Raw genomic sequence first — 26,164 nt, forward strand, 5'->3', positions numbered from 1 at the left:
GCAAATCTATCATTGGGCCTCCAGGTCAAAAAGGATGTCAAGAGGGCAGACATTGGAGGCTTGGACAGCTGAGGAGAAAGAGGCACAAAATCGGATCGATGAGGTACTAGAACCAAGTTGGGTAAAGTTAGGCTTTCTGGCCCACCTAATCGTGAAGTCAGTGGTTCTGGTAGGCCAGAAAGCCTGTCTCGCAGCGGTTCTGGTAGGCCTGAAAGCCTGTCTCGCAGTGGTTCTGGTAGGCCAGAAAGCCTGTCTCGCAGCGGCTCTGGTAGGCCAGAAATCCTGTCTCGCAGCGGCTCTGGTAGGCCCGAAAGCCTGTCTCGCAGCACTTCAAGTAGGCCTGAAAGCCTGTCTTGCTGTCACAGCAGGTTTGGCTACAGTAAGACTAACTTATACAAAGTATGCTTCATACATTTTGTACAATATTTGACAGATATTTTTCAGGGTTGTAAGAATTTCATTTCGGGGTCCTTTATTTAAAAAAGCTCATCATGTTAAAACTGGATCCAGCAACAGCCTGTATTGAGATAGTGCCGTCAAAACGCGCCAAGACGCTTCACTAGAGGGCTAGAAAGCAACATTTGACACCAGGCCACATCTGGCGATATTGGAGACTCCGCCACATGCTTGACCATTTCACTATCTTCTCCTGAACTTTGCTATGAACCCTGTTCACGAATCACTATGTGGTTATCAAAATTCCGAATGATACTCCGCTGATCCTGTCCAGAAAGACTTGCATTTCGATAGCACCTTTTATAACCTCAGGAGGCCACAGCACGCTTTGCAGTCAGTCAAGTACTTTTGAGGATCATGTCGGAACACGCAGCCAATCCCCGGTCGATGAAGCAGATACTCACCAGAATGGAGCTGGAGACCTCCCCATAGGAAACCCCTCTGGGAGCGATGATGAAATGGTCCTGTTCTTTGCTGACTCTGAGCTGAAGACAAACACACACAGAAGAAAAGGTAAGGCAATACCACGCGAATTCGCCACGGGGGAGACCACTCGGCCCATCTGAGTGCGACGATCCGGAAAGCTACCCAATTACCCAAGTCCATCCCACGCGCTAATCACTAAGGTGTGAAGAACTCTGAATCTGTATCTCTCGGCAGACTCTCACGATTTATTGAATGTACAGCAAAAAAAAACAGGACAATCGGCCCAACTGGTCCGTACCTGTGTTATGTTCCACAGGAGCCTCCTTTCATCATCTAAGCCTCCGACTCCTTTCTCCCTTATGTGTTTATTTTCCCGTTAAATGTATCCATGCTGTTGATCTCAACCACTCCTTGTGGCAGCAAATTCCACATTCTAACCACACTCGAGGGAAAGGGGTTTCTCCTGAATTCCCAATTGGATCCATTGCTGACTATAGTTAATTTTGGACTCTCCCACCGGTTTGAGGTAATTTTTTGGATTGACTTTTTCATCCCATTTATAATCTTCTTTCTGTCCATAAGGTCACATCTCTGAATCCATTCATGGGATGTGGGCGTCACTGGCCAGGCCAGCATTTATTGCCCATCCCTAATTGCCCTTGAGAAGGTGGTGGTGAGCTGCCTTCTTGAACCGCTGCAGTCCGTGTGGGGTGTAGGTACACCCACAGTGCTGTTAAGGAAGGGAGTTCCAGGATTTTGACCCAGCGACAGTGAAGGAACGGCGATATAGTTCCAAGTCAGGATGGTGTGTGGCTTGGAGGGGAACTTGCAGGTGGTGGTGTTCCCATGCATTTGCTGCCCTTGTCCTTCGAGGTGGTAGAGGTCGCGGGTTTGGAAGGTGCTGTCTAAGGAGCCTTGGTGCGTTGCTGCAGTGCATCTTGTGGATGGTACACACTGCTGCCACTGTGCGTCGGTGGTGGAGGGAGTGAACGTTTGGGGATGGGGTCGCAATCAGGCGGGCTACTTTGTCCTGGAGGGTGTCGAGCTTCTTGAGTGTTGTTGGAGCTGCACCCATCCAGGGCAAGTGGAGAGTATTCCATCACACTCCTGACTTGTGCCTTGTAGATGGTGGACAGGCTTTGGGGAGTCAGGGGGTGAGTTACTCACCGCAGGATTCCCAGCCTCTGACCTGCGCTTGTAGCCACGGTATTTATGTGGCTGGTCCAGTTCAGTTTCTGGTCAATGGTGAACCCCCAGGATGTTGATCGGTGCGGCGATTGAGCGATGGTAATTACATTCAACAAATGACTAGCTAACTGCAAGATAGCAGTGGGATTCTGATCTGCAGGCTGACAAAGGCTTTCCTATGCAAATTCTTCAACGGAATTTGGACAAAGCAAGTTGGGAGAGGCGCAGAGGTGCAGGGAGGGAATTCCAGAGCTTGGGGCTCAGACAGCTGAATGCGCGGCCACCGATGGTGGAGCGATTCAAATCAGGGACGCTCAGGAGGCCAGAATTAGAGGAGGGCAGGTATCTCGGAGGGTTGTGGGGCTGGAGGAGATGACAGAGATTTGAAGGCGGGATTTGAAAACAAGGCTGAGATTTTTTAAATCAAGATGTTGCTCGACCGGGAGCTAATGTCGGTCAGTGGGCACAGGGGGTTCAGTAACTGTCAGATTGATGCATGACTCATTCAGCAAGCCGGCGGTAAATGGCATTTAATGTTGGGCCCGCCCTGTTCTGCAAAGCTGCCAATGTTTGGATTCTGAGTCACGCTGGAATAGGGGAGTGTGGCTTCAGGTGCTGAGAGGGATGGGGAACTCGAGAGAGATAGGGAGAGATGGGAGAGAGAGAGACATGGAGACAGGGAAAGAGAGGGTAATAGAGAGACACAGGGACAGAGAGAAATGTGGTAAAACAGAAAGAGAGAGAGACGCAGAGAGAGAAAGAAACGGTGGGGAGGGAGAGAGAGAGATGAGTAGAGAGATCGAGGGAGAGAGAAAGAGATGGAGGAGAGGGAGGGAGACGGGCAAAGAGGGATGGAGACAGGCAGACGGGTAGAGAAGGAGAGATGGGCAGAGAGAGACAGAGATGGGCAGAGAGAGAAACGGTGTGAGAGAGAGAGAGAGAGAGAGTCGAGGGATTGTCTTCCTGATTGGACCAATGGTGACAGCCGCTCTGGCCCCCGGTAACCCCGCCTTGTTTTAGTAAGGACTACACCCCTTGAGCACACGGCCTCACCAATCCTACTCACCGTGATATATGTATTCGCGAGTTGAGCCCAACCAAAGAGGTCCAACAGCCGATACATGCTGGCAATCTTGCACCGCATTAGTCTCTCTCCCTTGACAAAGGCCAAAGATTCAGTCGCTCGGATATCATTGATTGGAGGCACCATGGTCACCCCTTTTTGACAGAAAGGGTTAGAAAAAAAGGTTACTGATCTGCTCAGTTGTCAGCAATCCCAGAGCTTGCAAATGAATATTAACCGAGAGATGTGAAGATACAAAATTCCTGGTGCCATCAAGCGATACCTCCTTTCGCCTGCGAGTATACTCCTTCACGTCTTAACTATTGGGATTTGAGACTCCGAGTGTTCACTGTGTGATACACTTGTTGCAGCCAACAAGGTTCAACGTGTACAGGACAGGTTGAAAATACTTGCCTCCCACAGAAGTGGTGATAGGTGTCCAATTATTTATCGGTTGGAGGCACATTTCTCATCTACACACTTTCCCTCGGCGACATCATCCAAAAACACAGCGCCACTTTCCACACGCACGCGGACGACACGCAGCCCTAACTCACCACCAACTCGCCCCACCCCTCAACTCTCTCTAAATTCTTCGATTGTTTGTAGATAGCGAATACTCTCCAGACAAGGCAACATCCTGGTAAACCTCTTCTGTACCCTCTCCAAAGCCTCCACGTCCTTCTGGTAGTGTGGCGACCAGAATTGCACGCAATATTCCAAGTGCGGCCTAACTAAGGTTCTGTACAGCTGCAGCATGACTTGCCAATTTTTATACTCTATGCCCCGACCGATGAAGGCAAGCATGCCGTATGCCTTCTTGACTACCTTATCCACCTGCGTTGCCACTTTCAGTGACCTGTGGACCTGTACGCCCAGATCTCTCTGCCTGTCAATACTCCTAAGGGTTCTGCCATTTACTGTATACTTCCCACCTGCATTAGACCTTCCAAAATGCATTACCTCACATTTGTCCGGATTAAACTCTATCTGCCATTTCTTCGCCCAAGTCTCCAACCGATCTATATCCTGCTGTATCCTCTGACAATCCTCATCATTATCTGCAACTCCACCAACCTTTGTGTTGTCCGCAAACTTACTTATCAGACCAGCTACATTTTCCTCCAAATCATTTATATATACTACAAACAGCAAAGGTCCCAGCACTGATCCCTGCGGAACACCACTAGTCACATCCCTCCATTCGGAAAAGCACCCTTCCACTGCTACCCTCTGTCTTCTATGACTGAGCCAGTTCTGTATCCATCTTGCCAGCTCACCTCTGATCCCGTGTGACTTCGCCTTTTGTACCAGTCTGCCATGCGGGACCTTGTCAAAGGCTTTACTGAAGTCCATATAGACAACATCCACTGCCCTTCCTTCATCAATCATCTTCGTCACTTCCTCAAAAAACTCAATCAAGTTAGTGAGACACGACCTCCCCTTCACAAAACCATGCTGCCTCTCGCTAATAAGTTTGTTTGTTTCCAAATGGGAGTAAATCCTGTCCCGAAGAATCCTCTCCAATAATTTCCCTACCACTGATGTAAGGCTCACTGGTCTGTAGTTTCCTGGATTCTCCTTGCTACCCTTCTTAAACAAAGGAACAACATTGGCTATTCTCCAGTCCTCTGGGACCTCACCTGTCGCCAATGAGGATACAAAGATTTCTGTCAAGGCCCCAGCAATTTCCTCCTTTGCCTCCCTCAGTATTCTGGGGTAGATCCCATCAGGCCCTGGGGACTTATCTACCTTAATGCTTTGCAAGACGCCCAACACCTCCTCCTTTTTGATATTGACATGACCCAGACTATCTGCACTCCCTTCCCTCGACTCATCATCCACCAAGTCCTTCTCTTTGGTGAATACTGATGCAAAGTACTCATTTAGTACCTCGCCCATTTCCTCTGGCTCCACACATAGATTCCCTCCTCTGTCCTTGAGCGGGCCAACCCTTTCCCTGGCTAACCTCTTGCTCTTTATATATGTATAAAAAGCCTTGGGATTCTCCTTAATCCTGTTTGCCAATGACTTTTCATGACCCCTTTTAGCCCTCCTGACTCCTTGCTTAAGTTCCTTCCTACTTTCTTTATATTCCTCAAGGGCTTCGTCAATTCCTAGCCTTCCAGCCCTTATGAATGCTTCCTTTTTCACTAGGCTCACAATATCCCGCGTTATCCAAGGTTCCCGAAACTTGCCAAACTTATCCTTCTTCCTCACAGGAACATGCCGATCCTGGATTCTAATCAGCTGACGTTTGAAAGACTCCCACATGTCAGATGTTGATTTACCCTCAAACAGCTGCCCCCAATCTAAATTCTTCAGTTCCTGCCTAATATTGTTATAATTAGCCTTCCCCCAATTTAGCACCTTCACCCGAGGACTACTCTTATCCTTATCCACAAGTACCTTAAAACTTATGGAATTATGGTCACTGTTCCCGAAATGCTCCCCTACTGAGACTTCGACCACCTGGCCGGGCTCATTCCCCAATACCAGGTCCAGTACGGCCCCATCCCTGGTTGGACTATCTACATATTGTTTCAAGAAGCCCTCCTGGATGCTCCTTACAAATTCTGCCCCATCCAAGCCCCTAGCACTAAGTGAGTTCCAGTCAATATAGGGGAAGTTAAAATCACCCACCACTACAACCCTGTTACCTTTACATCTTTCCAAAATCTGCCCACATATCTGCTCCTCTACCTCCCGCTGGCTGTTGGGAGGCCTGTAGTAAATCCCCAACATCGTGACTGCACCCTTCCTATTCCTGAGCTCCACCCATATTGCCTCACTGCACGACGCCTCCGAGGTGTCCTCCCGCAGTACAGCTGTGATATTCTCCTTAACCAGTAATGCAACTCCTCCACCCCTTTTACATCCCCCTCTATCCCGCCTGAAGCTTCTAAATCCTGGAACGTTTAGCTGCCAATCCTGTCCTTCCCTCAACCAAGTCTCTGTAATAGCAACAACATCATAGTTCCAAGTATTAATCCAAGCTCTAAGTTCATCTGCCTTACCTGTTATACTTCTCGCATTGAAACAAATGCACTTCAGACCACCAGTCCCGCTGTTCTCCGCAACATCTCCCTGCCTGCTCTTCCTCTTTGTCTTACTGGCCTTATTCACTAGTTCCCCTTCAGTTATTTCTCCTGCTGACCTACTGCTCTGGTTCCCACCCCCCTGCCACACTAGTTTAAACCCTCCCGAGTGACGCTCGCAAACCTCGCAGCCAAGATATTTGTGCCCCTCCAGTTTAGATGCAACCCGTCCTTCTTGTACAGGTCCCACCTGTCCCTGAAGAGATCCCAATGATCCAGATATCTGAAACCCTCTCTCCAACACCAGCTGTTCAGCCACGTGTTCAGCTGCACTATCTTCCTATTTCTAGCCTCACTGGCACGTGGCACAGGGAGTAATCCCGAGATTACAACCCTAGAGGTCCTGTCTTTTAACTCTCTACCTAACTCCCTAAACTCCCCCTGCAGGACCTCGTCACTCTTCCTGCCTATGTCGTTGGTACCGATGTGTACCACAACCTCTGGCTGTTCACCCTCCCCCTTCAGAATGCCCCCTTGCCCGTTCAGAGACATCCTTGACCCTGGCACCAGGGAGGCAACATACCATCCTGGAGTCTCTTTCACGTCCACAGAAGCGCCTATCTGTGCCCCTGACTATAGAGTCCCCTGGAACTATTGCTCTTCTGTGCTTTGCCCCTCCCTGCTGAACAACAGTGCCAGCCGTGGTGCCACTGCTCTGGCTGCTGCTGTTTTCCCCTGATAGGCCATCCCCCCCAACAGTATCCAAAAGGCTCACCTTTCTACGTCCTTTTACAGTCATTTGGTATCATCCTCACTGTTTGGCGCGCGTCCAAGTCTGGTGTCATCTGCAACCCTCCTGCACATCTACACTCCTCTAATTCTGGCCCCCTTGGACATCCCCGATTTTAATCGCTCCACCATTGGTGGCCGTGCCTTCAGTGCGTCTAAGGGACACCAAATCATCCAGCCCGCGACGGCGGAAAAGTGCGCGCGTGACCTAAATCGGAAAGGTTGAACAGATTGCAATGCACGACCCTACCGGGTGGGGAGGTGGGGAGAGACAATGGAGTGCTGGTCATAAAATCCACAATCTGACGCAGCGCCCAGAGATTAGTTGAGTCTGTTCCTTTCTTCATCTGCTCCTGAATCAAACTCTCCAGTTCATCTCTAAAAGCCTAGAGAGAGAGAAAAAAAAAGCAACAGAGTTTAGTCACTGGGACTTAGCACCGTGGCCTCGTAATTACAGTCAGCCATGTGGGTGAGTGATCTCCCTATCTTCTTCCCCCAGTCTGGAAGGAGGTAGAAGGAGCACGTACCAGGACATGTTCAAGGAAACCAACATCCTGTGCCATGTTAACTTTACCTCCTAACATAAAGGCAGTTTTTGAAAAACAGGATCTCGCTTCTGTAAAGCATAAATATATTTACTTCAGTAAAGTGCTGACGATACAAGTCTTATGAATAATCATTGAAACTTACCACAACCTAACAATAGGTGGCATTACTTTCGACGGATGCAGTTAACTCGCCTGTCAATTGGATCTGAGAAGCTGAGTTATCATCTTAAAATACTGTTATGCAGCGAGGAATTGCACCATTAAGTGCAATTATTCTGCTAGCTTTAGAGATATTGACCAGCATCTGCGCTCACAGCTTCCTGCTAACTCAGCTTTTCCTTGGAAATTAAATAATGTGAATTTCAACTGGAAATTGACAGCTATACAACCTTATTTGGGAAATCGAAGGGGTTGAACCTACTTGCAGGAGAGGTAACACCCCAGATGTAAATAAAAACTAGTTATGTGGTTGCGAAACAACATAAATATTGAAACCACATGGTGAATCTTTAGAATTGGTGGATTCATTTGAGCCTTTCTCATGGTAAAGGTACGAGCTAGCTGGTGCAAAGATGACAGTTCTCCCTCCTAATTGGGATCGAGGTATCTTGTTGAACTGTGTAGCTTTCTACTCGGGGATTTAAGGTGAATGCTGCTTTAAATATTTCATTGTAACATTAATTTGGACTTAAAACTTGGATTCTATACTAAATAGGATTTATTACTTTCTTGGTTTTCCTCGGATTTAGCGATTGTTTTACCCATCAAAGTGTGAATTCTACCTTCGATTCTTTAATAAACTTTTATATAATTTAGAAAATGCATTGTCTCGTATAGTCTTCCGAATCGCAAACTCGAGAACCCATCTCTGTACATTCTGTAATGGGGAGGTACATTATTGAGGAGAGATGCCTGGACCCCTAAAATACCGGGTTGTTATAATCTGGCTAAAACTTGCTAAAAAGGCTATCTGGAAGATGGGACGATGCCAAGCGTCCGAACCAGTGCAAAAAAAAAACAAACAAAAACAAAATCGGCGAATTTAAAATGGAAGCCATACCCAAAAACCAGAGGAGGGAGGCCATTCGGCCCATCTTCAGTCGTCCAGACGATCTGAAGGTTGCACTATTCCTTCTGGCTTCGGGCTTAATTTTCTATAGACAGGTATCACAGGCTGCAGTTGTGCCGTTTACTGATCTGCACTCTCCTGAGGGGAGGCTGTGCGTCAGGAGCAGACGAGCAGAACATTGACCCTTTTATCCTCATTCCGTGCTCAAGCCAGCCAACGTAGATGACCAGTGCCTACAGGGAAAGCACTCCAGCTCCCACCATGTCTCTTAGTTACTCACCAGACTTTGCAAGATCACAGTCACTCGCTTTTTCTGCTCCATCAGGTTAAAGTCTTGCCTTAGGGTCGGCGTCATGTTCCTGAGCCGAAGGTATTCCGGATCATTCTCAGCGACCCGGTCAAAATAGCACTCCTTTCGAGTGGAGCTGGGCGGTGGAGACACCGATACCACCTCCTGGGCAGCTTCAGCACTCATAGTGAGATCCTGTTCAGCTACTGATCCACGTTCCTGGCGGGAAGAACACAAACCAGCAGTGAATCATCTCCTACAAAGGAATCAAATCGCAACCAGTTCCTCTCTCAATTCGAGATTATTCACCTACCCAACTGACGGTCAATTCTGAACACAATATCTTTAGTATCCTGCAAGCACGAGAATTTATCACAGCATTGAAACTTCGCAAAAGGGCGTCGAACTGTGGATGACCTTTCGGGACTGCAGCCACTTTCCCAGCGGCAGCGGGAGGAGGCTGTTAAATCGGCCCACTTGTGGGCCTCAGTTGGCATCCGGCTGGGAAGGTTGTCGTCAGTCTATCCCGCCCCCGGAAAGATCGGAAGCAGCAGTCCCAGGATCACGTTCCATGGCGGGTGGTTTCACTCCGATTCTCCAGCACACACCCCGGCGTGAAACCCACCTTCTGGGCCATTACAAGATCTGAGCCCGGGTGTGGGGGAGGAGATGCCGGGTGTGTGGAAGACACTGGTTGATGGGGAGGTTCCTGTTGCCCGAGGAGATGCCAGTCGTCAAGGAGACACCAGTCGCCAAGGAGTCACCAGTCGCCAAGGAGACACCAGTTGCCAAGGAGACACCAGTATGCCAAGGAGTCACCAGTCGCCAAGGAGTCACCAGTCGCCAAGGAGACACCAGTCTGCCAAGGAGACACCAGTTGCCAAGGAGTCACCAGTCGCCAAGGAGACACCAGTCTGCCAAGGAGACACCAGTTGCCAAGGAGACACCAGTCGTCAAGGAGACACTATGTCAAGGAGACACAATGCCAAGGAGTCACCAATCGTCAAGGAGACACCAGTCTGCCAAGGAGTCACCAGTCTGCCAAGGAGCCACCAGTCATCAAGGAGACACCAGACTGCCAAGGAGACACCAGTCACCAAGGAGACACAATGCCAAGGAGACACCAGTTGCCAAGGAGACTCCAGTCGCCAAGGAGACACCAGACTGCCAAGGAGACACCAGTCGCCAAGGAGACACCAGTCGCCAAGGAGACACAATGCCAAGGAGACACCAGTTGCCAAGGAGACACCAGTCGTCAAGGAGACACAATGTCAAGGAGACACAATGCCAAGGAGACACCAGTTGCCAAGGAGACACTAGTCGCCAAGGAGATACCAGTCGTCAAGGAGATGCCAGTCGCCAAGGAGACACAATGTCAAGGAGACACAATGCCAAGGAGACACCAGTTGCCAAGGAGACACCAGTCGCCAAGGAGACACCAGTCGCCAAGGAGACACCATCACCGAGGAGACACCATTGCTCCTAAGCAGGAGGGGAAAATCACTCTCCCCTGTCCTTTACTAGCTCTAACCAACCAGCTCTACAACTAGTTGCAGTACCTTCAGAGGGAGAGTTTCCTAATGATATCAGGTAACAGAGGAGAGGTCAAGGGCATCCAAGAAAGTATAACAGCAAGCATTTACAGCAACGTCTTCATTCCAGGAACACTGTCATTTTGTTCAGCCAATGTAAGATAACCTTGTGTTTGATAGCTAGGTGCAAAACTAATGTTGTCAAACTTACTGAAGGGAAATTAGAATTTTGTTTGCTTATTCGGAAGCTATTCCCAGCGTTAACCAGCCTTTGTGTTTGCTTGTTCCCAGTATGTGTGAAATTCACTGACTAGTACAGATTCGAGATGCCCAGAAAGTAAAAGGAATGAATAGAGAAGTGGAGTTTTCTTTCGTACGTGTTGCTTTTCCATCTGTCCTCCTGGGGAGGTCTGAAGTTGCACTAACGTAGACAGCCAATATGAATCATCGAGTGAAGGAGACAGCGGGACGAATTCAGTTGGCGGAAAATCTGATTCTTCCAAGAAACTAGCCAAAGGTTGGGAGTGAAGAGGCCGTGTGCTGTGGCTACAAGAGCAGGTCAGAGGCTGGGAATCCTGCGGCGGGTAACTCACCTCCTGACTCCCCAAAGCCTGTCCACCACCGACAAGGCACAAGTCAGGAGTGTGATGGAATACTCTCCTCTTGCCTGGATGGGTGCAGCTCCAACAACACTCAAGAAGCTCGACACCCTCCAGGACAAAGCAGCCCGCTTGATTGACACCCCATCTACAAACATTCACTCCCCCCACCACATGCCGTGCATCGCATTAACTGCTTGGGGGCGACTGTGAGCCGACAGTGACAGGTTTACACAATGATTATAGGCCATTACAGCCGACAGTGACAGGTTTACACAATGATGATAACAATTACACTTCAGCAACTGGCAGCTGCTTTTGTCGAGGGCTGCTCTCGGTTGCATGTACCGCGGGAATGAACGCTGCCTTTCGGCCCCTCTATCCTGCTCCGCCATTCCGTTTGCCATTCAAACAGATCATAGCCGATCCATCTTTGGACGTCAACACTTCCCAACCTCTCACCATTTAAGAAATACTCTGCCCTTCTGTTTTTTCTACCAAAGTGTATCACTTATTCACATTATATTCCGTCTGCCGTGTTCTAGTGCATTCACTTAGCCTGTCTAAATCCCCTTGAAGCCTCCTTGCACCCTCCTCACAACTTACATTCCCTCCTAGTTTTGCGTCATCCGCAAATTTGGAAATATAATTGGTCCCCATATCCAAACTATTTATACTGAAGCCTGCGATACCTCACTCGTAACAGCCTGCCATCCCGAGAATGACCCATTTATTCCGACCCTCTGCTTTCTGTCTATTCACCATTTCTCAATCCATTACAGTACGTTACCCCCAATCCCATGTGCTCTCATTTTATTTACTAACCTCCTGTGCGGGACCTTATCAAAAGCCTTCTGAAAATCTAAATACATCGCATCGACTGGTTCTCCTTTATCGATGCTCCAAGGGACATCTCAAAAGAACTCCAACTGGTTTGTCAAACGTGATTTCCCTTTCACAAATCCAAGCCCAACCACATCGCTATTTTCCAACTGTCCAGTTACCTCATCCCTTTGTCCCTACTACTGACGTCAAACTAACAGACCCGTACTTCTCGGTTTTCTCTCTCTGGGGTCCCTTCTTAAATAGTGGGGCTACATTTCCAAATGGGACTGCAGAGAGAGAAAGGCCGGTGAAGCTAATCCCAGCTGGACTGAGAGGTAGACGGCTGCGTGGAAGGTTGACTTGCCTCGTTTGGGGATGCAAAGTGCGTGGGGGGTGGGGAATGTGTTAAAAAAGTAATTCTGCGAGTGCATAGGTTATTACTAGCTCTTAAAACTTGTTGATTATCCTCTGTGAGCGAGATTTTCTGACACGGAGCAATCTGCCCTTCAGATCACAGAAGTGTCGCAATTTGAGGAACTGACTGCTTTTGTGTTTCCCCCGAGTGCTTTTGAGCAAGACTGGGTGGATTTCATCACCGCCTCACAGTGATGCACAGGACAAGTAAACTAACACTGTGATGCTAATCCTCTTGTTCGATGGACCAGCTCCATATGGGCATCAGCCACTCCCAACTCTGGGAGGGAATTATATTCCACGGTCAAACAAGTCATTGAAAGTGGTGCGCGTTCTGTCCCAAACTGCAGACTGGAGCAGGTTGTCTCCACGCCGAGGCAGACACCTTCTTTGGGGCGCCCTGATTGAGTCACACAGTCAATCCGGCAGAGGAGGACGCCACTCGGCCCATCGGGGTCATGCTAGCTGTTGTGGAAGGCACCCGACGAATGCAAGTCTTGTATCTTTCCGACGTGACCATCCCCCGCATTTGTTTGACGACCAGAAGTCCAATCACCTTGGCGTTTTCCTTCGGTACGTGGTGCAAGTCTACAGTGACCTCCGCAGTGGGATCTCCATCCTCAACTCACTGGTCAACTGTGACTCGAACTGACGACACGTGGAACGACTGACACCTGGGAGTAGGCAGCAAAGGGTTTCGGATGACGTCAAACAATTAAGAGTGCCAAGAGGGCCTGGCAGGCTTGTAAACACTCTCTGTGATTGGCTAATCACACGCTAATTGCGTGCCATCTGGGGCCGCAGTTCTGGTTTGACGCGAAGCGGGCGCAGTGTTTAACCTGGCCTGCTCCTTTAAAGCACTGGGAGCTCTTATTTCATTTTGCTGCATCTCCCGCGGGCGCCTCTGCTTGCAACTCCAAGCAATCGGCCGTGGTCCGCCTCGGAGTCAGATGGCTGCGGGGTGAAGTCCCACCCCAGAGGCGTGACCTCAAAATCTTTATTGATACTCCCAGTGCAGTACTGAGGGAGCGCTGCACTGTCAGTGGGTGCGACCTTTCAGATGTGTTGCCTGCCCTCGCAGGTAGATGGCACTACCTTGACGATGAGCCGGGGAGTTCTCCCCGGTGTCCTGGGCCAATATTTAATCCCTCAATCAACGTCACCAAAACAGACGACCTGCTCATTATCACATTGCTGCTTGTGGGATCTTGCTGTGCCCAAATTGGCTGCCAGGTTTCCTAAATTACACCAGCGACTGCACTCAAGAAGGTGGTGAGCCGCCTTCTTGAACCACTGTCTGGTGCAGATACACCCACAGCGTTTTCAGTCGCAACCTGAGACAACTGACTGGCTTGCTCGGCCACTTCAGAGGGCCGTTAAGAGTCACAGAATCATGAAAAGATTACAGCACAGGAAGATGCCCCTCGGCCCAGCCGAAAAACGATCCATCCATTCTAATCCCACCTTCCAGCATTTGGTCTGCAGTCCTGCAACTTGAGGTGCACATCCTTTCGAATGAGTTGAGGGTCTCTGCCTGAACTACCCCTTTCAGGCAGAGAGTTCCCGCCACCCTCTGGGTGAAAAGATTTTTCCTCATCTCCCCTCTAATCTTTCTACCAATCACTTTAAAGCTATGCCCTCTAGTCACTGACGTCTCTGCTAAGGTGAACAGACCCTTCACCTCAATCCAGGCCCCTCACAATTTTGCACATCTCAATCAGATCTCCCCTCAGCCTCCTCTGTCCCAAGGAGAACAAACCCCAGCCTATCCAGTCTTTCCTCATGGCTTCATTTTTCCAGTCCTGGCAACATCCTCGTAAATCTCCTCTGTACCCTCTCCGGTGCAATGACATCCTTTCTGTCACGAGGTGACCAGAACTGCGCACAGTGCTCGAGTGGCGGCCTAACTGATGTTTGACACAATTCCGGCGTGACCTCCCTGCTCTTATACTCGATGCCTCGGCGAATAAAGGATTCCGTATGCCTCCTCAACCACATTGTGTCAACCATGTGGGTCTGGAGTCACACGGAGGCCAGACCAGGGTAAAGATGGCGGATTTCCTTCCCGAAAGGGCGTCGTGATCCGAATGGGCTTTTACGACAATCTGGTGGTTTCATGATTATTAAAAATAGGCGCTTTATTCCCGATTTATGAACAAATTGAATTCAAGTTCCCACACTGGTCTTATTAGGATTTGAAGTCCTGTCTCCAGAGCACCCATCTAGGCCTCTGGATTAGTAGTTCCAGTTACGTTACACTTAGATCTCTATTGTGCTTTTCCTGACTTCGGGACAACCCAATGCACTTTACCAGCAGTTGAGTACTTTTGAGGTGTCGTCACTGTTTAACATCTTTTGCTGCCTAATGAGAGGAGAGTTCTCACTGTCCGACACATCAGCCACAAGGACTGTGCTGAACACTGCACCGTGAACAAGAAGCCTGCTGGATCCTGTCACCAGCTGTCAATGTGACTTTCCTCTTTCAACAGCCTGGGAAGGGGGTGGGACCATGTGGTTTTTACTGAGGGTTTAGAGGCGGAGAGCTGCTATTTATCTGCCTGCAACAGACAAAACAGGCTCACTCCACCCTTTGCGCTCACTGCAGCTGTGACAGCTGCCCACTTACGCCCACCGAGGCTTCCATTTCCTCCTGCAGACAAACATGTTTTTGCTTCTTTCAGTGCTCCCTTTTGACCGTGACGATGTGGTGCAGTGAGGTGTTTTTTGTCGGTACTGCCGCTTGCCATCCATCTCACGGTCGAGAGGTTAAACACAGGCCCTGTCTGCCCTCCCAGTCACTATGTCAAGGGGAGCAGGGGGGGTTCTCCCTCAACCGATACCACACAAACGGATAATCCGACCATTCCCGCATTGCAGTTGCGGGATCTTGCTGTGCGCCTTTCCGACAGGACAACAGTGACTGCACTTCAGAAATATACTTCTGAGGCTGGAGAGCGCTTTGGGAAGTCCTGCGACTGTGAAAGGCGCAAGACTCTTTTTTATTTTCACGTCTCATGATCTTCACAGCCGAAATATGAGAAGCGGACAGTATGTCAGAGTAAATTATACGACAGCACCTCTGACGTTGAGATGGCCCAAATAACTTTACAGATGGAATGGCGGATACAAGCCGAGCTTGTCCAACCTTTCCTCATCAGACAACCCTCCCATTCCAGGTATTAGTCTAGTAAACCTTCTCTGTACTGCCTCCAACGCATTTACATCCTTCCTTAAATAAGGAGACCAATACTGTACACAGTACTCCAGATGTGGTCTCACCATTGCCCTGTATAACTGAAGCATAACCGCCCTACTTTTATATTCAATTCCCCTCGCAATAAACAATCACATTCGATTAGCTTTCCTCGTTACTTGCGGTACCCACATACTAACCTTTTGCGATTCATGCACTCGGACACCCAGACCCCTCTGCATCTCGGAGCTCTGCAATCTCTCACCATTTTGATAATATGCTTCTTTTTTATTCTCCCTGCCAAAATGGACAATTTCACACTTTCCCGCACGATACTCCATTTGCCAGATCTTTGCCCACTCACTTAACCTATCCATAATCCCTTTGTAGCCTCCTTATGTCCCCTTCACAACTTACTTTCCTACTTACCTTTGTGTCATCAGCAAATTTAGCAAGCATACCTTCGATCCCTTCTTCCAAGTCACCTTCCTTCACTCAGTCTGCCATCCTACAGGTCAAGTAGATATGCAAGCACATGTTAAACGTGATGAGAGAGTGTTTGCCCATTTCAGGCAGTGAGTTCCAGGTCCTTCTTGCTAAAAAAAAAAATTACTCAACTCTTCTCTAATCCTTCCATCAATTCCTTTAAATCTACGCTCCCTGCTGTTTGACCTCTCTGCAGGGGTCGCTCCTGGCCTCTCCCATTCAGTCCACGGAGCAGGGTTTGTGCTTACCTGTGCACCCTCTGCATCTGAATGGTCTCCACTGCTCTGGCCCCTCTGTGCAGTCGGACGGCTCCTCCACAAACACTCACTGTTGCCCGGACGTTGGACACAAGCCCAGCCCTGCAGTAAACCTGGCAATCAGATAAGCGCAGTTCAAGGGGTTTTTTTGTTTTGTTGCAATGTACAGCAGTGGGGCCTCGGGGAGAATCGCACTTCCCATTTAGCAGCTGCCAGTGAGCCAATAGAAGTTATTCAGCTCATTCGGCAGAAATACAGCTTTCTATCTTTGACCTCAGAGAGTGCAGGGGTAGGGCGGGGAGCTTGTGGGGAACAAACAGACTTGCCAGCACCGACCGATCGAAGTCAAACATTGCCAAAAAAACGAACTGGGAAACGGTTCCAAAGCACACTTTGTTTGGGCAGACTTTGCAAACATTAGTCCCTGTCGTTTCCGACGGGGATTCGAGTGTGAAGCAAGGAGGAGTGGACTTGTCAGAAATAGACAGCGGACGGGTTCCTGCAACAACCGGGGTGAAGCTGTCTTATCAGGACGGAACAGCAGCAGAGGGGAAGTGTTACTACAGTCCGAATCCAGCCAGCGGACTCATTCTCTGTAGACATGGGTTCAAGTCCCACCACGGCAGCTGGGGAGTTTAAATTCAATTATTGAATAAATCCAGATTAAAACGCAAGTCCCATTATCAACAATGATTGTGAAACGACGGGATTGACAAACAAACCCGTCTGCCTCACGGATCTCCTGCAGGAAGGCAATATGTCGCCCTGACCCGCTCTGGTCTCCACGTGACTCCAGACCCACGGCAAAGTGGCTGACTCTTAACTGCCCTCCGAAGTGGCCTCGCAAGCCGCCCAGTTGTCCCAAACTGCAACAGAAAATCCGAAGAAGGATGAAGTCTCATGGCAACAGGTCAAACATGGGCAAGGTAACCTCCTACTGATCACCACCTACCGCCCTCCCTCAGCTGATGAGTCAGTACTCCTCCGTGTTGAGCACCACTTGGAGGAAGCACTGAGGGTGGCAAGGGCACAAAATGTACTCTGGGTGGGGGACTTCAACGTCCATCACCAAGTACCACTACTAGTGACTAAGCTGGCCGAAGCCTCAAGGACATATCTGCTAGACTGCTAAACCTGCTTGACCTCGTCCTCACCAATCTACCGGTCACAGATGCATCAGTCCATGGCCGTATTGGTAGGAGTGACCACCGCACAGTCCTTGTGGAGACAAAGTCCTGTCTTCCCATTGAGGATACCCTCCATCGTGTTGTGTGGCACTCCCACTGTGCTAAATGGGTTAGATTCAGAGCAGATCTAGCAACGCAAAACTGGGCATCCATGAGGCGCTGTGGGCCATCAGCAGCAGCAGAATTGCAGGAGCAGCACCGGGCACACCTCAAAATGAGGTGTCAACCCGGTGACAGGACGATCTACATGCCAAACAACGGAAGCAGCTATGCGATAGACAGGGTGAAGCGATCCCACGACCAACGGATCAGACCTAAGCTCTGCAGCCCTGCCACATCCAATCGTGGTGGACAATTAAACAACTGAGAGGAGGAGGAGGCTCCACAAACATCCCCATCCTCAATGACTGTGGAGCCCAGCACATCAGCTGAAGCTTTTGCAACCATCTTCAGCTGGAAGTGCCGAATGAATGTTCCATCTTGGCCTCCTCCCGAGGTCCCCAGCATCACAGCCAATCCGATTCACTCCACGCGATATCGAGAAACGGCTCAATTACTGAAGACCTGTGCTCCAGAACTTGCCGCGCCCCTAGCCAAGCTGTTCCAGTACAGCTACAACACTGGCATCTACCCTGCAATGTGGAAAATGGCCCAGGTATGTCCTGTACACAAAAAGCAGGACAAGTCCAACCCGGCCAATTACCGCCCCATCAGCCTACTCTCAATCATCAGTTAGTGATGGAAGGTGTCATCAACAGTGCCATCAAGCGGCACTTGCTTAGCAATAACCTGCTCAGTGACGCTCAGTTTGGGTTCCGCCAGGGCCACTCAGCTCCTGACCTCATTACAGCCTTGGTTCAAACATGGACAAAAGAGCTGAACTCAAGAGGTGAGGTGAGAGTGACTGCCCTTGACATCAAGGTAGCATTTGACCGAGTATGGCATCAAGGAGCCCTAGCAAAACTGAGGTCAATGGGAATCAGGGGGAAAACCCTCCGCTGGCTGGAGTCATACCTAGCGCAAAGGAAGATGGTTGTGGTTGTTGGAGGTCAATCATCTGAGCTCCAGGACATCACTGCAGGAGTTCCTCAGGGTAGTGTCCTAGGCCCAACCATCTTCAGCTGCTTCATCAATGACCTTCCTTCAATCATAAGGTCAGAAGTGGGGATGTTCGCTGATGATTGCACAATGTTCAGCACCATTCACAACTCCTCAGATACTGACAATATCCAGGCTCGGGCTGATAAGAACAAACAAAGAACAAAGAACAGTACAGCACAGGAACAGGCCATTCGGCCCTCCAAGCCTGCGCCGATCTTGATGCCTGCCTAAACTAAAACCTTCTGCACTTCCGGGGTCCGTATCCCTCTATTCCCATCCTATTCATGTATTTGTCAAGATGCCTCTTAAACGTCACTATCGTACCTGCTTCCACCACCTCCCCTGGCAGCAAGTTCCAGGCACTCACCACCCTCTGTGTAAAGAACTTGCCTCGCACATCCCCTCTAAACTTTGCCCCTCGCACCTTAAACCTATGTCCCCTAGTAACTGACTCTTCCACCCTGGGAAAAAGCTTCTGACTATCCACTCTGTCCATGCCACTCATAACTTTGTAAACCTCTTTCATGTCGCCCCTCCACCTCCGTCGTTCCAGTGAAAACAATCCGAGTTTTTCCAACCTCTCCTCATAGCTAATGCCCTCCAGACCAGGCAACATCCTGGTAAACCTCTTCTGCACCCTCTCCAAAGCCTCCACGTCCTTCTGGTAGTGTGGCGACCAGAATTGCACGCAATATTCTCAGCATGGCCTAACTAAGGTTCTGTACAGCTGCAACATGACTCGCCAATTTTTATACTCTATGCCCCGACCGATGAAGACAAGCATGCCGTATGCCTTCTTGACTACCTTATCCACCTGCGTTGCCACTTTCAGTGACCTGTGGACCTGTACGCCCAGATCTCTCTGCCTGTCAATACTCCTAAGGGTTCTGCCATTTACTGTATACTTCCCAACTGTATTAGATCTTCCAAACACATTCACTCCCTCCACCACCGACGCACAGTGGCAGCAGTGTGTACCATCTACAAGATGCACTGCAGCAACTCACCAGGGCTCCTTAGACAGCACCTTCCAAACCCGCGACCTCTACCAACTAGAAGGACAAGGTTAGCAGAAGCACGGAAACACCAGTTTTTAAAATTGTTATTTTATTAAAATGGGGTTGGATTATAAGAGCACGGAAGTCTTGCTGTAATTTTACAGGACTATGCCTGTAATTCTACAATTCGATGAGATTTCTATGCGTGTATTGAGGCCCGATGGGAGGGTGTCAGATTCTTGGGACCAGTTCTGAGGCAGAAGGCGCCTGTTCAAAAAGGGTCAAGGTTGCACCTCAACAGGACTGGGACTCACGTCCTCGCTGGGAGCTTCCCGAGTGTGGCGGGGAGGGTTTCAAGTAAATTGGCTGGGCAGCTTATAGAAGTAGAAAAGGGCGTGAGTGTTGGATGGTACGAGGAGAAGGATCAGATAGGAACGGACTAATAAAGACAAATAAGGACAAAGGCAGGTTCAGAATGCGAGTATGCAATGCACAATGTGTGGGGGATAGGGTTGGTGAGCTCGGACTGCAAATAGCCATGTGTGAATGTGACAGATTGGCACAAACAGAAACATGGCTTAGAGCTGAGCAGATTTGTAACCTTGCATCTGCATTCCTGGCTTATTGAATTAACTTGAGACAATGCCGGGTCAGGAACGTCCCAGTGTCTCCCCGTGGGTAGAGTGGACGGGTTGACGGTGGTGGCTGTTACTGACAGAAGGGCTGCAGCTCCTGGACTGTCTGTCTTAACAGTTACAGGCACAAGCAGTGACAGAGAATACAAGAGCTTGTGTGGGGTGGGGGGGGTGGTTTTCGCTCAATATCAGCCCTAGCACTCTCACCTCATCTCCTCCTCAACACAAACTGTTGTGTTTTTTTTATTTTTACACACTAATAATGGCAAGCAGTGTGAACGAGCCACTTTTTTCGGCAAGCTTTGAGCCAATGTTTGGGGGAGGGGGATGTGACAGAATCTGTTATCCCAAGAATACAGCGACGTCACTCTTGCACTCATCAAGACAGACGCAAGAATGCCAAATTTCGAAGGCGGCAACAATTTCGACTGCACGGGAGCTGACTGGTTGGCGAGTCGACTGCGATTGGTTGAGGCGTTGGCATGGAGGACGCACCAGGGAGCTACCGTCCCCCACGTTTTTGTTTAATTCAAAAAAGGCAAAGAATAATTAAAGCACCATGGGATGTTCCTTTTCCCCCAGCGACAACATTGCAGATCATTGTCGAACTGCCGAAAGATCTGTGCGTCGTCAGGCTCCACCCAGGCTCGGTTGCAGCATGACTGCAGGAAATGGCAACTGTCCCTTCTCTTCAAGCGGAGTTCAGTCTGGTAGTGAAGGGGTTCCAGCTGCAACATTTTGTGCTTGTTAAATGTGTGCCATGTCTTTGAACTGGGCTTGGCCAGTGGACACATCCCTTTAATGCCTTCATCTGCTGATTCACTAGAAAGCTTTGTGGTGCAGGTCAGAACAAATCATTATGTCATACATACACTCTGCATCGACAGGAACCATTGTTCCATTGTCCAGACTGTTATGTCTTCACTGGCTGTCGAGCACTTTGGGATGCCCCGAGAAGGAGAAAGGTGCAATACGAATGCAACTTCTTTCGTTTTCTTTTCGGGTCAGAGCAGACGAACGCTCGAGTGCAGGAAAACCTCAAGAAACCGCGCCCTGGTTTTGCCTGATCTCGAACTGCCTACTCACCCATACCCTCCTCTCCGGAGACATGCCCAGTTGCCTCTTCAACTTACTTATACCGCAATGACCACCGCTGGGAACTAATTCCACGTTCTGCTCCCTCTGTCGTCGTCTTTAAAAGTTGCGGCCCTCTGGTATTTGAGCATTTCGCTGTCAAAGATCAATTTAACTTGCTCCAACTTGAAAAAAATACCCTTCATGTTCTTGAAAATGGGAGCTCGTCTGCTCTTTTGCAAAACAGAGCAAACCCAACTTCCTCAATCTTTCCTCGTAACTTCGATCCCTGATACCAGACCCCCTCGAGCCTGTTAACCTGGCCCCTTAATTTAACTCTTTCAGTCCCAGTACTATTCGACACTCCGAGGCAAATGCATTGCTCTTTTTTTGGGGTGGAGGGATTATATTTTGACATAACACTCCAATGCAGAGGACACAGTGGCTGGACATGACCCTGTGCCCATACTGTGAGGTCCGACTTGGATTAGAAGCGGGCTGCTGGAGGCAGGTTAAGGAGAATGGACAGTGGGTGCATTTCTGAGATTGCATGGCAGGTAAGCTGGGTTCGAGCAGGGAGACTTAGAACATAGAACATAGAACAGTACAGCACAGTACAGGCCCTTCGGCCCACGATGTTGTGCCGAACCTTTAACCTACTCTAGGATCAAACTACCTACCTACCCTTCATTCTACTATCATCCATGTACCTATCCAAGAGTCGCTTAAATGTCCCTAATGTATCTGCTTCTACTACCACCGCTGGCAGTGCATTCCAAGCACCCACCACTCTCTGTGTAAAGAACCTACCTCTGACATCTCCCCGAAACCTTCCTCCAATCACCTTAAAATTATGCCCCCTGGTGATAGCCCTTTCCGCCCTGGGGAAAAAGTCTCTGACTATCCACTCTATCTATGCCTCTCATCATCTTGTACACCTCTATCAAGTCACCTCTCATCCTTCTTCTCTCCAATGAGAAAAGCCCCAGCTCCCTCAACCTTTCTTCATAAGACATGCCCTCCAGTCCAGGCAGCATCCTGGTAAATCTCCTCTGCACCCTCTCTAAAGCTTCCACATCCTTCCTATAATGAGGCGACCAGAACTGAACACAATATTCCAAGTGTGGTCTAACCAGGGCTTTATAGAGCTGCAGCATAACCTCGCGGCTCTTAAACTCAATCCCCCTGTTAATGAAAGCCAACACCCCATACGCCTTCTTAACAACCCTATCAACTTGGGTGGCAACTTTGAGCGATCTATGGACATGGACCCCAAGATCCCTCTGTTCCTCCACACTGCCAAGAATCCTGTCTTTAAGCCTGTATTCTGCATTCAAATTCGACCTTCCAAAATGAATCACTTCACTTGAGAGGAGAAATGAGAGAGAAGGGGGAATGATAAATAATGAACAAGGCCTCTGGATTTCTGACATGTTTGTCTTCAATTCTGGTTCAAAGGACTGATGCATCAAACAGGAAAAAGGCCAGAGCTGGAAGCTATAGGTTATATCAATGGAATTTTATTACCTTCAAAGATCCTTCTGCCTTTCATTACAGGAAAAGGTCACCGAGCAGCAGGTTAAAATTGACAGCCCGTCCTCACAGCAGACGTTGCCTGCAGGATGCTTACAAGGAAGGGCACCTCCCCTATTAGCTGGGCCTCGACCTTTTCCTGCAGTGCATTGGGTATGAATTTGTCTCTCAGCTCCGAGCTCAGCCCAGCCTTGTCAGAGCTGCTCATGAATCTTTCATGTTTTAGAAAGGTTCCCATTACCGCGAGGGATGGTGGTTTTGTTTTTTTAACCCGTCTCCGACACTTTACCACCAGTGCCCAGAGCCGTTAAGGTTTAGCAGGCCATTCAGCCGGTGAAAAGCTATTTTGCAAGTCCCTCCGTCCTGCCCACTTTAGGTGGGCCCGACGTCCACGGAGATCGGTTGAGGGCCGGAATGATTCAGGGCTCTGTGTTATACATTGTGAACCATGAGCCCGATACAGACAGCAATGACAGCCTTTGTGCGGTGCACTTTACAGGGTGTTGAAATGTTCCAGAAAACCAGATGAGAACTGTGACAAATTAATGTGTGCGAGTTGTGGATGTGTTTTGAGATAGTTATATCGCACTGCGTAAAACATTGAAATTCTCACTTTTCGAGCAAACTCAACATGAGGGCTGCAGGGAGGGCTAAATATCGCTGAACTTAAAAAAAAATGTTTTCATAGGATATAAGTGTTGCCCATCCCTAATTGCCCTCGAGAAGGTGGTGGTCAGCTGCCTTCTTGAACCGCTGCGGCCCATGTGGGGTAGGTACACCCACAGTGCTGTTCGGGAGGGCGAGCTCTTTTCCCCGCTTCGCGGTGCGAATGTTAAAGAGCTGCAGCGGTTTCGGTGTCTCGCCCCAGCGGGACAGGCAGTTAACTTGCACGGAAGCTGGCAGAAAGGAAAAAGATCAGAACAGCAGACTGGCAAAGACAGAAGCAAAATTGATGAAATCGGCTCCTGTATTAAGCAGAGACTCCGCGGTCACCTGCACTGGACTGAATCCCATTTTGTGTTCCAGAGTACTGAACATTGTGTTCCCATGGCACAGATTAAGCCAGCCCTCACACTGGGATTCGGTTGAGTCTGTAACACTTTGTGCATCCAAAGATTTTTAGTTGGCTCGGAGACCTTGCAAGCTGATAGTTGGCTGAAGATAACAGATTTTTGGGAGAGAGGTCTGTTCCGCTTGGAAAACTGGAGCGGGATTGCAGGAGTTTAGGGAATTGGGGAGCAATTTCATTCTCCCTGGCTCCTGCCCCACCTCCCCAACCACTGTGAACAATGATGCAATATTGAACATATCGGGTAAATGTTTGTTGTACCCAGTAAAGACATATATTCCTAACTTTTACGATATGAACTTAATTCAATATCGACTCTTTGAAATTGACTTTTCCTTTAAAAACAAGTGGGCATGTACTGCAAAGATGGCCACTGAAAGTCTGATGACCTGGCCTGCACATTCAAAAACTCTCACTGTCTCGAAAGGACAAAAGGATACATTCCAACCTGAGATGTTAACTGCACCCATCCTGAAACTATCAAGAGACATTCCTGAATTGAATGGATTCTTCTGAGATGAAGGTGTGAAGTAGCCACATCATCACAGAATACTACCCATCCAGTCAACCATAGATAGCCATGGATTCCACATTCTGGTCCATTGTGTGGTCACAGCAAAGGGGAAGGCCATGTGTCAAATAACAGAAATGCCAATATGATGAATTTTTACCTCAAAAGGCAATCCTCTGGAGAGAGAGGGAGAGATCAAGCAACATCACAGAAAGCAGTCCAGCCAGTGGCTGTGGCCCGGGCAAGGAAGGAGTCCCCACTTATAATTCTACATTTCAACTTGCTGCAGCAGAGAACTTAAAGTGACCACCACCTCCGGTCTGAAGCCTTAATCACCGGAAATCTACAATACAAGCTCAAGACGACAAACACTCAGGCCTGTGACTTTAAAAGAGATTATCCGCCTGAGAAGTTTCAACAGATTTACCGTAAACCACGAACACCTACCTCACTTTGAATTACACCCTACCCTTCTCTCCCTGTGCGTGTGTGTGCGCGTGTGTGTGTGAATGCTTGCATGGGTGAGGTTGTGACCATTTAGGGAATCATGTAAAAATAGTTATCTCGCCCTGTTTATTTGACCTGAACTCATCATTTTAAATAAAACATGACTGTAGTCAGTTGGGAGGTGAACAGTGGGAACCACCCACGCCCCTTACCACCTGTCCGGAACAAATGGTGGAACACTTGCTCTTTCTTTTGGGCATGTTCATGTGTGGTTGACAGCTCAGAATTAACTTGAATTTCAGATGAGAGATGTTGGTCGCTCAGATGCCGACGTCATGTTGTCCGGAGGACCAAGTTGGTTCAAACCAATGCATAACCGACGAGCTGATCCACGTGTACCTGTACCAATAGCTACCCAGTGCACACTTACAGGAGTTTCCCTATGTTTTCCGTATATCGTGCACAACTGGACAAGCAGAGAAGACCGCATGGCTTGTTCTGACTGTGCCGCCTCTTTGCTGGAGACGTCCGCATCTACAGTTAACGGTGACCATCGTAACAAAGCCTGCAAGTACGTCATCCTAGGATGTTAAAAGAAGGGCTGAGTGGCCTACTCCTGCTCCTAATCCGTACGTTTTGCATGCAAGTCAATACATTACTGTCAGTTATTTAAGCAGCACAAGTGCTCTTAACGTGACCATACAAAATGTCCACACCTGGGTGCGATAATATTCTGCTTTGTTTCAACAAAGTGGATTGAGCCTCCGTATAACCTACAACGCCGACATTCATCCAACTTCTTTTCCTTAGCCTGAATCGAGATGCTCAGGCAGTTGGATGAGTGCCAGTGTTTTCCTATCACTCAGCATTGAACCAACTTCCAGACTATGAATGGGTCAAAACTTTTTTCACTTGTCAAATAGTCTAGGTTATACGAGGTCAGATTCAGCAGTACTGTTTTTTTTGGTATCGCGTGCGATGCCTTGTTCTGTCGGTTATCCATTTTGGTAGGAGGAACAGATGTGCAGAGTATTACTTAAATGGTAAGGGATTGGGAAGTGTTGATGTCCAAAGGGACCTGGGTGTCCTCGTCAATAAATCACTGAAAGCTAACATGCAATCTGCAGTGAGCAGTTAAGAAGGCTAATGGTATGTTAGCCTTTATTGCAAGAGGATTTGAGTGCAGGAGTAGTGAAGTCTTGCTTCAATTGTATAGAACCTTGGTTAGACCGCACCTGGAGTACTGTGTGCAGTTTTGGTCCCCTTACCTTAGGAAGGATATTATTGCCTGGAGGGAGTGCAATGAAGGTTCACCAGGGATGGTGGGACTGTCCTGTGAAGAGAGATTGGGGAAACCGGGCCTGTATTCTCTAGAGTTTCGAAGAATGAGGGGTGATCTCATTGAAACCTACAAAATGCTTAAAGGGATAGACAGGG

General features: G+C 48.9%; 1 protein-coding gene across 9 annotated transcripts in view; it reads right to left on the bottom strand.

Moving 5' to 3' along the window:
• Positions 1–16,622, bottom strand: part of add2 (adducin 2 (beta)) — a 42,481-nt gene extending 25,859 nt beyond the window's left edge. For 3 of the 9 annotated variants that reach the window (XM_068026071.1, XM_068026063.1, XM_068026072.1), the window contains exons 1-5: positions 15,859–16,157; positions 8,858–9,085; positions 7,211–7,346; positions 3,137–3,288; positions 861–941 (exon numbers count right to left, since the gene is read on the bottom strand). In XM_068026071.1, coding sequence (XP_067882172.1) covers positions 861–941; positions 3,137–3,288; positions 7,211–7,346; positions 8,858–9,085; positions 15,859–15,888 — 627 coding nt within the window. In that variant the 5' untranslated portion in view covers positions 15,889–16,157. The other 6 variants (XM_068026064.1, XM_068026067.1, XM_068026068.1 and 3 more) reach the window with 6 other exon arrangements.
• Between the last annotated feature and the right edge of the window lie 9,542 nt (positions 16,623–26,164).

This window comes from Heterodontus francisci, unplaced genomic scaffold (assembly GCF_036365525.1).
Source record: "Heterodontus francisci isolate sHetFra1 unplaced genomic scaffold, sHetFra1.hap1 HAP1_SCAFFOLD_1102, whole genome shotgun sequence".
NCBI lineage: Eukaryota > Metazoa > Chordata > Chondrichthyes > Heterodontiformes > Heterodontidae > Heterodontus > Heterodontus francisci.